The sequence below is a fragment of the Monodelphis domestica genome, chromosome 2, assembly GCF_027887165.1.
Source record: "Monodelphis domestica isolate mMonDom1 chromosome 2, mMonDom1.pri, whole genome shotgun sequence".
Taxonomy (NCBI): Eukaryota; Metazoa; Chordata; class Mammalia; order Didelphimorphia; family Didelphidae; genus Monodelphis; species Monodelphis domestica.
The window spans coordinates 420374044-420386632 of NC_077228.1; the positions used below are offsets into that span (position 1 = coordinate 420374044).

Here is a 12589-nt window from a genome sequence, read left to right on the forward strand (position 1 = left end):
CATAATTGTATTCTCCCCACCATTCATTTTAGAGGTCATTATACATGAGTACCATCATTAGAAAGCTTTTTAATAGACTTGGTTTTCTGTGTGTTTTGTTGGCATTGTTGCTGTTGTTGATTTTTAGAAGGATAACAGGTTATTGAAATTCCATGATAGACATCCTAGTTCTATTTAGCTACTTCATATTTGTTGCTACTATTGTTATTCCGTTACCTCAGGCTTGTCCAGATCTTTGGGGCTACATTTGGGGTTTTCTTGACAAAGATACTAGAGTAGTTTGCCATTTTTTTCACCAGCTCTTTTACAAATGAAAAAAAAAATGAGACCCACAGGGTTAAGTGACTTTAGTTAGTAAGAGTCTAAGGATGGATTTTAACTCATGAAAATGAGTCTTCCTATATTGAGGTCCAGCATTCCATCTACTGTACATGATCAGAATTACTTTTTTTTTTTAACATTTATCTTCTTTCTTAGTATCAATTCGAAGACATAAGAACAGCAAGGTATAGGCAAATGGGCTTAAAGTGACTTGCCCAAGGTCATATAATTAGGAAATATCTGAGGTCAAATTTGAACTCAGGTCTTCCTGACTCCAGGCTTTATCTACTATGCTGCCTAGTTGTCCCATATTGTATACTTACAAACACACATATATATGTGGGTATATTACATGTAATATATAGATACATATATATATCCATATGTATCCTTATATATATCCCTAATAATATTTGTGTATACATGTATATATGTGTATGTATAAAATATATATGAGATAATAGCATTTCTCCCATCCTCTTGCCAAAATTGGGGTCTTGTATTGCTTTTAATTTAATGCCCAATGCCCAGACATTCATTCATATCTGCCACAGATGGTATAATGGTGTATTGTAGAAACATAAATGTAGTCTCCCCTGCCTTCATCAACATCCTACACCAGAATCACAGGATCATTCTGTATTGGGGATTTGGTGTATGCCTAGACCAACTAAAACAGCTTCACCCATATGGAAGACACTGGAGATATGCTTCCAAGAATATGAAGGACTAAGGCAATGCATGCATCATAAACTCCCACATGGAGGAGAACCCCTTTCCTTTGCTTTAGGAGCTGGAAATGTTGGCATCTTTAAAATGTCCTGGCAGCAACTGCCAGGGCTTTTGCTATATAGAAGTGTGAGGTTGAAGGATTTCTTAAGAGATAAGTGAGGAGTGCCTGAGGACTGTCTACTCCCTCTCCCCTACCTTGGACTGTGGAGCACTGAGAAATGGCCTTGGATCTTTGAACCTTTCATTTGTTCCTTTATGTATTGGGTACAGGGTTTAGAGTCTTCAGTTTGGTCTGGCAGTAGGACCCATGGAGATGCAGTAGGAACCTAGGCTGGATGCTTCAGAAAACCCAGCACAGGAGCACAGGTCCTGGGAATTCAGTTCAGCAGAAACCAGTTATGCTGACTTTTGCCTTGAACTTAGTAGGACTAATGCTATATAAGAACTGTGTTAAGCTGAGAACCTAATCTCTCTTTTCCTAGAGATTTAGGTTGTATAGGAAAATTTAAGCCTCTGAGGTATTTGTATGTTTGTTCTGGCCACTATCTACCTCTAGAGAAAGAACTTTTGGAGTAGAAATGCAGATTAAAGCATATGATTTATCACTTGTTTATTTGGGTATATGATTTGGGGTTTTGGTTTTATAAGATTATTCACTTATAAAAATGAATAATATGGAAATATGTTTTGAGTGATAATACATGTATAACCCAGTTGAATTGCTTATCAACTCCTGGAGTGAAGAGAGAAGATGGGAGGAAGACTACATGAATCATATACTTTTGGGGAAAGCATGTAAATTTGTTATTGGAATAAAATAAAGACAAAAATAAAAAAAAGATGACCTCAGATTTTTCCTTGTTGTGTGACTCTTGGCAAGTCACTTAGTCCCCATTGCTTAGCCCTTAATTAAAATCAATTCTAAGACAGAAGGTAAGGCTTTTAATTTTTTTTTAATTTAAAAAATAAAAGAAAAATCTCAAAGAAACACTGCATAGGGAATCAGCAAGTGCTGATGCAAAGATGTCTGCCATACAGTAGACACAAATATTATTCAAAATACTTTTTCAGATTACAAGTTACTGTGTTTGAGCTTTCCAGGTCAAACATTTCATCCAGCCAACTCTCTGGAGAGTATAAATAGCTTTTGTAGGAGTTGGTAAAAATAGGTGTACACGATCACAATTTAAATCAATGTAAGTTTAGATCACATCCTTGATCCAACTTCAAACTAAATATGTATCAACATAGTCAAATACTTTTGAGGTAACCAAAGGGGTAAAAGTGTTTGTTTGTTTATTTGTTTTTGCTATGACATCAATGCTACTGATTTAGGGGAAATTCTGAGTAGTCAGGGATGACAAGAGGCATGAATACATGTTTGGGAGAGACAAGACCTACTACATCCAAGAACTCAAACAATTCAAGGCATTATTTGCCAAATGCCAAATGACTGGTACAGACAGGGGTTTTGCAAGAAGAAGGAGATATCCCTTGGGCTGCCAGTGATAACAGTTTAATACTTAGGGAATAGTATTTGCATGTTAATAGTTCTCAAAGGCTTAAGTTTTAAAAAAAATTAGTGGAATTTCAAGAATTAGCAAACAGGACTAGGAGGTGTTAGGGGATGGAGTGGAACTTTCCCTGTTTTCCTTGTAGACAATTGTCTCTTACCCCTGTGCATAATGACAACCTGCACAATTCTAAGAGCTGCTTAATCTAACCTATGGAAATTCATCCCAGCTTCTATACAATTTTATCCTGTGTCTATGTCAAGGTTGCTTTTTTCTGTAAAAAAAATTTTTCCTCATGTAATTGTTAATGTTATATAATTGGCTATTGTTAGAGAAGCAAACATAACTCAATACTCTATTGCAAAGGTCTAATTTATTTTCTTCCTATGTCTTTTCCTTTATGGGGAGATGGGGGGAAGAATGGGAATAGCTCAAGAGAGGAGGGGCAGACCCATCTTCTTTCACCTCAGCTGAGTAGCCAAGGAATTACTTGCTCCTTACACTCAGGGGTATGTAAAGAATAAGATTTGTCATTTTATGGACCATCCCCCCCCCATGTTGTTTACGACAGTTTTTGTCATCTTTCCCTCCCTCCCCTCAAGAATATATTTATTTTCAGGGATATAATAAAAAACCAAAACATTGCAGACTCTCTTCTCCTTCCACATTACTCACCATTCTCTTCCTAGGACTTCAGACATCTTCCTATACTACATTTAAACATCAAGATACCTCATCTCCATTAAAATTAATTAGTTAGAAAAACTTGGGAAGACAAATAAACTGATGCAAAGTGAAGTGAGCAGAACCAGAACATTGTACATAGTAACAGTAATATTGTTGTAATAGATTTTGCTACTGTGATCAAATACAATGATCCAAGACAATTACAATTACACAGCACCCCCCAAAAAAAAACACTCTCTACCTCCTGAGAGAAAACTGATGAACTCTGAATGCAGATTAAAGCATACACTTTAAAATTGTTTTATTTTTATTGTTTTATTTTCTGTGTGCGTGTGTGTGTGTATGTTTTGCTACATGGATACTATGGAAATATTCTTTACATAGCTTCATATGTCTAAGCAAAATCAAATTGTTCCCAAGGAGGAGGAGGGGTGGGAGGGAGGGAGAGAATTTGGAAGTTACATTTTTTTTAAATGATTGTTAAAAAAATTACATGTAATTGGGAAATATTTAAGGAAAAAATATTTTAACTCATCTGTCAGTAGCATTCAGGCAATCTGTAGATCTGTCATTCTGAATTCCCATCATAAATCAGATACATAATCCAGAGATGTGGCAAGAACATGGCAGGAAAAGAGGAAGATATATTATCATGGGTCGCTTTAGGATAATGCTGTCCCCTCCTTTTTTTCATGTTCCATTAGGCTCTAGATGTCCTTAACCCAAGTCAAGATGTCCTTGATCCCATTCAATTTATGTTACTTTTACATTTTAAAGCAGTCAGTTACTCCCTCTATTTGGACTTCTTTAGTTGCATTCCATTCAAGAAGCATTACGTCCTTTCTCTGCACAAAACATTGTAGTAAGTCCTGGGCCTTCAGAGACAAAAACAACAACAACCCCAGTCCTTATAAGAAATTATATTTAGCCCAGGGGAATAAGAAGTAAACAAATATGGAAATACAAGACAATTTGATATAGGAGAGCTCCCTAACAACTAAGAAGATCAGAAAAGGCTTCTTTTGGAAAATGGCACCTAAGATTAGCCTCAAAGAAAGCTAAGAATTGCAAGTGGGAGAAGTGAGAAGGGAAGACATTCCAAGGCCTTGGGGCCATCTTGTTCAAAAGAAGAGAAGAAAGAAATGGATTGTGGCAACTGTGGCCAGTTGGGTTGAAACAGAAAAGAGTCAAAAAAAATATGAAATAAATCTGGAAGGTAGATTGGATCCAGGTCTTGAAGGGCTTTACATGCCAAACAGCAAGTCTTGGTGGTTTTTTTGTTTTGTTTTTTGTTTTTTTCCTGGAGGTGAACATTTATTAAATGACTGCTACATGTAGACACAGCACCAAATACAGGGAGAGATCCAAAGATGAATGACTCAAGCCTTTAAATTCAATTCAATAAATCAATTTTAAAACTTTATAATTTGGTTAATTAGATAAATGTACACAGATAAAGTAATGTGACATAGTGAAAAGAATGTTGTATTTGAAACCAGAAGACCTGGATTCAAATGTGTACTCTGTTACTAACATCTTGAGTCTCCCCTCTGGACCTCAGTTTCCTATTTATAAAATCAAGGGATCGGAATGAGGAATTCTTAATCTTTCTTGTGTCATAGACCACTTTAGCCTTTTGGGGAATAATAGGGCCTATTTTCAGAATGACATTTACAAATGCACAAAATGAAATACACAGGATTATTTAAAAAAAAAACAATTACATTGAATACTATAATCAAAATACTTTAAAAAAAACGTTTACAGACCTTGGGTTAAAATCCCTGGTACTAGATGGTACCTAAGGTCCCATATATCTTTGAATCCAGTAATTTTATGAAAAAAGTAAAACAGAATTTTTTGAATCTTTATCCCAAGATAAAGTACTTTGTCACTGCTCAGTTCCTTGCTGGTTGTGTCTGTGGCCTCTATAATTAGTAAAATGAACATTCTTTTCTTTCTGAAATGTGCCTTGTCTCCTCCAATGGAGCCCTATATTTTCCCATTTGTTTTGCTTTAGACAGTGGCTGGTTAAAATTTCCACTGAATTTGCAATGAGTACTAATGCTTATTCACAGTGCCTCCAGTAATTTGGCAGCAAGCAGCTCACAAATAAATTTTTGTAATTACTATAAAATAATCACTGTTTCATGGGTTTTCAGCATCCTCAAAATTCTTATCCTGGTGAGTGAATCTTAAGAAAAATATTACTGTAAGTCTATTAGTTGTAAATAACCCACTCTATTTCAAACATATAATGTTATAATTGTCTGCATCAATATTCAGTACCACATTTAAACAAATTGGAGGACCTTAAGTCCACACCCAAATAAAATGGAAATTATTCAAAAGAATGAAAGAAAAACATTCCTTTGGCAGGGTGCAACAGGAAACCCAAAAGCATAGAAGAAAAATTCAGCAGAGACCATAAGGCAATATTAAGGGCTTTTCCATATATGTGGTCACAGAAAACTATAATCCAATACCTTTACGCTTTATGTTCATGACTCGAATTTAATCCTACAATGAGAATTTTGTTCACACCACTCCTGTGCGAATTACCAAACTCTGCATCCTCATTTGGAAAAGACATGATTAAGAAGACATTAAGAAGCATCCCAAACAACACATTGCCATACACTTGAAACTCGATTTGGTGATCCAAGAAGCTGTAGCAATCACAGCAGTCGCACTCTGGTAAAACTGTCTCAGCAGATAAGTTAAACCAAATTGAGGGAAACTGACAACTCTCAAATTCGTCAATGACTTAGGCGGGGTATCTGCTCCAAACATGTGAAGACTTCCCTTTGCAGAATAGGAGGATGAGAGCAATTTGTCCAATGACCATTAAGGTGACTGAAGCAGGTACTATGTAGCACCTAGAGTTTGGACAGACATTGAAAAAGACAAGGTCATCCACTGAAAACTGGGCCATTGTCAGTCATCCTAACTTTTGTCTTGCCACTATGTTTCAATAACTAGAAAAGAAAGTGAAGCTGACCACTTAGAGCAACTCTAGCTCTCCTAAATCCAATTTACTCACAAGTCAAAACATCACCCTGTGACATTATTAGTGCTCTTAGAAAAGATGAACAATAATACTTGATAGAAACTAGTTATATGTTAGTTGACAATAATTTGACACAGAGAAGTTAAGTGTCTTGCCTTAGGTCACACAGCTGGTAAGACCTTGAGGAAGGATTTGAACCCTTTAGTCTTACTGACTCAAGATTAAGGAGCAAGGATCAAAGAAGAGGGTGTAATAACAACTGTTCTCTCTCTTTTGTCTTCCAACATGATCTCAAAGAAAGAGGTATCCTTTCTTTTATCCATTTCTTTTATCCATTTCTTTATCCAGTCCTAATCATTCCTACCTTTTTTACCACTTTGCTCTAAAAATCATTCCTTCTCTCTCTTTTAATTTCTCTTTCTTCATTGACTTCTTCCTATCTACTTACAAACATGTGCAGATTTTCCCATTACAAAGCCTATCTGCGATCCTTGGTCTCCATCCCTTGCCAATATTTATATTTTCCCTACTTCTTGCCTTGCTGCAGATTTTTTAAAGTTATCAGTAATGTTTATCAACTGGAGAATAGCTGAACAAATTATGGTATATGGTGGTGATGGAATACTATTGTGCTCAAAGGAATAATGAACATGATGATTTCAGAAAAAAAACCTGAAATGACCTCCATGGACTAATGCAGAGTCAAACAAGGAGAACCCAGAAAACTTGTATATAGTAACAGCAATACAGTGGAATGATCAACTGGGATAGACTTAGCTATTATTGGTGATGCAATGACCCAGGACAATTTTGAGTGACTTGGGAAAAAGAATGCTATTCATCTCCAGAGAAAGAACTGTTGGGAGTAAGAATGCAGATGAAAGCCTATGGTTTTTCAGTTGTTTATTTGGATTTACATTTTGGAATTTTGGTTTTATAAAATTACAAAAATGAACAATATGAAAATTTATTTTGCATGATAATACATCTATAACCCTAATCAAATTGCTGGCCAGCACCAGGAGAGGGAAAGGAAGAGAGGGAGGGAGATAAGTTCAATTAAATAACTTGGGAAAACTGTGTGGAAATTCATTATTACATGTAATTGGCAAAAGTGATTTTTTTTTTAAAATAAAGGGGGCAGCTGGGTAGCTCAGTGGATTGAGAGCCAGGCCTAGAGACAGGAGGTCCTAGGTTCAAATCTGATCTCAGACACTTCCCAGCTGTGTGACCCTGGGCAAGTCACTTAACCCCCGTTGCCTAGCCCTTACCATTCTTCTGCCTTGGAGCCAATACACAGTATTGACTCCAAGAGGGAAGGTAAGGGTTTTAAAAAAAATTTTTAATTAAAAAAATAAAAATAAAGTTATCGGTATCTGATGCCATCAATTCTTCAAAATCCACACTTCAGCCTCATACAGTTTGACTTCTGTACTCACCACCCTACTGAAATTGCTTTCTCAAAAACCACCAATGATCTCCTTGACTCGTTTTTAAATGAAATAGCCCTCTCCTTCTCCTCAGTTCTTATCTATAGGAGCTGATTTCATTGACTCTCCTCTTTTCAAAATACTCTCTCCTCTTATCAAGACTGGTTCCCCTCCAACCATTTGAACTTCCAATTCTTTCAGTGTTTCTCTTCAATGCCCCTAAAACCTCTCCCTCCTGGAAGCTCACTTCACCTCCAGATTTTACACATTGGAAGTATCCTCTGCCTCTGCATCTTCCTCCTCTGATTGCCTGACTCCTCCCAGAACCTTTGAAGTCATGGGTTCCATTCTTATCCTATTCCTCTACTATCAATCAAAATACTTTATTTAGCACCTAGAATATGCTAAGTACTATACTAACTGTTAGTTCCATGAGGACACAGACCATAGTCATATCTATAATTTTTTATCTCCACTATAGCCTAGTCCATCAATTACTTAGTGATAGAGTGAATAGAGTGCCAGATCTGGAATTAGGGAAGACTCATCTCTCTCAGAGTTCAAATCTGGCCTCAGATACCTACTAGCTGTGTGACTCTGGACAAGTTACTTAACCCTGTTTACCTCAGTTTCCTTATTTGTAAAATGAGCTGGAAAAGGAAATGGCAAACTACTCCAATATCTTTGCAAGGAAACCCCATATGGAGTCACAACTGAAACAACTTAACAACAAAAAGAGCCAAGTACAGTGGCCTGTGCAAACAGATAAATAAATGTTTGCTGAAATGAATAGCATTTTGAGCACACCACTAGTCAGTGCCAAAGTTGGGAAAAGAACACGAGTCCTAACATTCAATTCAAATTTTCCTATTTGATCTTAATAGTTATGCAGCAAAAGCATTATAATATGGATGTCCGATGCTTTTTATTTGGAAATCTAATAGTAACTTGTCATGGACTCAATTAGAAATTTCACCTGAAATGTTTTAGTTAAAAGATTTCGCATCATGGTCCTGATCTCATTGTTAACTTTGTCAAAGAAGTATTTGCCCCCCCACCCACCTATGACATTTAGCATGCTTCTCATTGTATATTCAGAATTATACTTAAATGAATGCTTCTTTGGATTTTCCCCATTTTTTTGTCTTTTTTCTGCTGTATAGATTGTTCAAGTGAAGCAGATGAAGTAGCTAAATAGGTATCTATCTATTCTATAATCCCACAGTCTGCCCTCCCCTTTGCACTTGAGAGGGCACCAGCAACAAGGTTATCCTTCCAAATTTACCCCCTCAAGACTCCATTCTGATAAAGGAAGGACCTAGTTCCCTACATGATCAGTTGGACTAAGGTCCCTTTCATATCTCAATCCAATGATCCCTTGCATAATACTTGTTATGGAACTGACATGCCTTTTCACATTTTTTACTGTGAATGTAATTCTTCTACCAGTATGAACTGGTAAATATTCATTGAAATAATTTACTCTTACATATTGCTCTCCTCATGGGTATTTTATTGTTATTATTACCCTAATTTTACAGCCAAAAAAAAAATCTGTCCAATCATTCTGGAAAAAAATGTGTAACATGACCAAATGATACCACTGTAAAGTATATACGCTGAAGAGATCAAAGAAAGAATATATGCACAAAAATATTTGTAGTTGTTCTTTTCTTGAAGAACTAGAAATTTAAGAGGTACACATGCACTGAAAAAATGTTGTTCGGTTGTTTTAGTCATGCCTGACTCTATGAGCCCATTTAGAGTTTTCTTTGCTAAAGTAGTGGAGTACCTTGCCATTTCCTTCTCCAGTTTATAGCTAATTGACTACACGAAAACTCCTGATGGATAAAAAGAATATTATTGTTTTAAAACTATTTGTTAATGTGTTGATTATCCTTTTTTTTCCTTTTTATAGTGATCTACAGTAAGATAGAATGTTATAAACATATTGAAGAAAAACTGAAAAGACTTATATGAAGGGATGCAAAGTGAAGTGAGCAGTACCAGGAGGATGTTGTACACAGTAACAGTAATAATGTATGATGATCAACTGTGAATGAATTAAATATTATTAGCAATGCAAGGACTCATAATGAAAAAGGCTATCCACAACCATAGAAAGAACTGATGGAGTCTGACTGCAAATTGAAGCATAACATTTTTCTCTTTAGTTCCTCCATGAATTTTTCTCCACTGTAACCAATATGTGTCTTCTTTCCCAACATGATGAACATGGAATTATGTATTATATGGTGAAATATGTACAGTATAGATCATAATACCTACCATCTTGGGGAGGGGAAGGAAAAGGAGGGAATGAGAGAATATGGATAGCAAAATGTCAGAAAATGACTATTAAATAATTTATTGACATGTGATCTAGAAGGGAAAAAAACAAAAAATAAATATATTGAAGGAGCTGGGTTTCAATAGTATTTGTTGTTACTCAGCACATAATCTCTGACAAGAAATTTCCCCTCTGTCAATTCAACAATAATATGAATATCACACTGGGAAATATCAGTCCCAATAGTAGTCAGAGTAATGGGGAAAATATTTTAGAGTGGTTGGCCTTTTGGTATCCTTCAAATCTTGACACATATTCAGTAATCTATCTATTTCTGCTTTATTTGTCAATGAGACTAATGCCTACCCCAGTTGTCAATGAGACCATTCCTTTTTAGCCCTCATAACTATATCATTTTGCCTTTTCAGCCTAGCCACAACAAAATAAAATAACTCTAGGTATCTAGGTACCAGATAAAATTTCTTCCCTTCACAACAAAAGTATGTCTTGGGCCTCAAATAGTTCCTTCCTTGAAGTCACTCTGGAACTCCACAAAATAGCTTACCTGAAGGTACTACTTATTAAGTTGGTCCCTTGTATTGTCCTCAATTCTTGGGTTAATCAATAATTATAGTAATTATATTTCTTTTATGTATCTAGAATATTGTATTTTCTGGTGAGGTAGCCAACATAGGGGCAAGAATACTGTCTATGGAATTGAAGGACCCAGGTTTAAAACCAAGCTGTATGTCTTTCTACCTGTGTAACATTTGACAAGGCATTTCCCCTCTCTTAATTCAACAAATGCTAATTAGATACCTAATCAGTTTACTAATTCAGGTTCTCATCATTTCTTCCCTGATCTATTCTAATGGCCTCCAAATTGCTCTTCAGGAATCAAACCTCTCCCCTGTCCAATCTGTGCTCCACCCAGTTGTCAAATTAATTCTCAAAGTACAAGTTGGGCTATTTCACTGTCCTACTCAAGAAGCATCACTAGCTCCTTATTTCCTCTTGCTTAAGATAGAAACTTCTCTCTTTGCAGATTTCAAGCCCTTTACAATTTGGCTCCAATCTATATTTCTGCACAGATTTCACATTATCATGTCTTATGCATTCTTTGTTGCCATCAAATTTAACACTTGCATTCCTCCATATTCAGCATTCCATCTCCCCCCCACACCTGAAATATTATCTTCTCCCCTCCCTTGGAAGATACCCACTACATGCCACCTGAAGTATTTCCTTCTGTCATCCACCCTGTCATTAGTTCTCTTCCCATAAAATGATCTGTATAGGTTTTGTATTTTCTTATCTATGTTACATGCTTTTAAAAACATAATTAAAATTTGAAAATACATTGTGAGAAAGGGCTGTTTGACTTTTTCTTTGTTTCCTCTAGTTAGTAATAAATACTTGCTGAATTGATTTAAACTAGAGGAGAGACAACATGGCAAAATGGACAAAAAGCTAGCCTCAGGTTCAAATCCAATCTCTGACATGTACTAGCTATATTACGAAGAGAAAGTCATTTAACCTTTCAAAAACCCCAGCTTGCTCTCCAAGATGGCATATCGTATGTGTCAGATGACCTGCTGATCTCCATTAGTGAGGGCAAATTCCAAATTAATGAAATCACAGTCTTTTCTTTCCCTCCCCATGCAAAAATGAACACAATGCTCCCTAGACTTCAGTTTCTTCATCTGTAAAATGAGACATATGGACTAAATGATACTGTAGATCACTTTCCTCTCTGAAATCTGTGATCCAGATGAGACAGTCCCTACTCCCCAGGAGTTTAGGACTTAGATAAGAAGATAAAACTGGTAACTAAAACAATTGTTGAACAATGCAAAATCATAAAGAAACATCCTATATGTGTATGAATATATATATATATCTTTTATATAATTTTAACTTAATTTAATTTTTATATAATTTATATATTTATATATACAATTTATATATATTTTAATTAATTTATTTATATATTTAGCAAATATATAATTTGAATTATGTAATTTATATTAAACATACATACGTGTGTGCATTTTTGTATATTGTGTGTATGTATGGATACAGAGAGACAGACAGAGAAAGAAAAAATGAGAGAGAGAATGAGAGAGCCAGAGAGAGAGAATGAGAGAGAGAGAGAGAGAGAGAGAGAGAGAGAGAGAGAGAGAGAACCCTAACTTACTTTACTTTTGTGGTACATAATATAAATGAATTCAGACGGGGGGTATGATACAATCCAGAAAACCTGAGATAGAATCAAGAGACCTGATATGTAATCTTTGCTCTCTGCTCAGCTATGTGACTTTGGGAAAGTCATTTATCTTCTTCAGACCTAAGCATCCTCTTCTGCAAAGGGGACAGAGGGAAAGCCAGTTTGGAGAAATATAAATCCCTTCTATCTCTTACATTCTATGATTATGCCATTCTGTTATGCTGCTGTGAATTAGAATGTTCATCAAAGGCTTTGGTCTGAGTTTGACTCTGAAGGATAAGTTGAATTTACATAGACCAAGATTAAAGAACAGGACATTCCAGAAGAAGACGAAAGACAACCATGTATAAAAGGACTGGCAGCTGGGACAAATATTAT

At 35.8% G+C, this 12589-nt stretch overlaps 1 protein-coding gene across 1 annotated transcript in view; it reads right to left on the minus strand.

Moving 5' to 3' along the window:
* Positions 1–5742: 5742 nt before the first annotated feature.
* HIVEP2 (HIVEP zinc finger 2) overlaps positions 5743–12589 on the minus strand; it is a 305027-nt gene continuing 298180 nt past the window's right edge. Inside the window, exon 12 of the mRNA XM_056814745.1 lies at positions 5743–5957. Within this exon, the coding sequence (XP_056670723.1) occupies positions 5743–5957 (215 nt within the window). The remainder of the gene's footprint in view (positions 5958–12589) is intronic.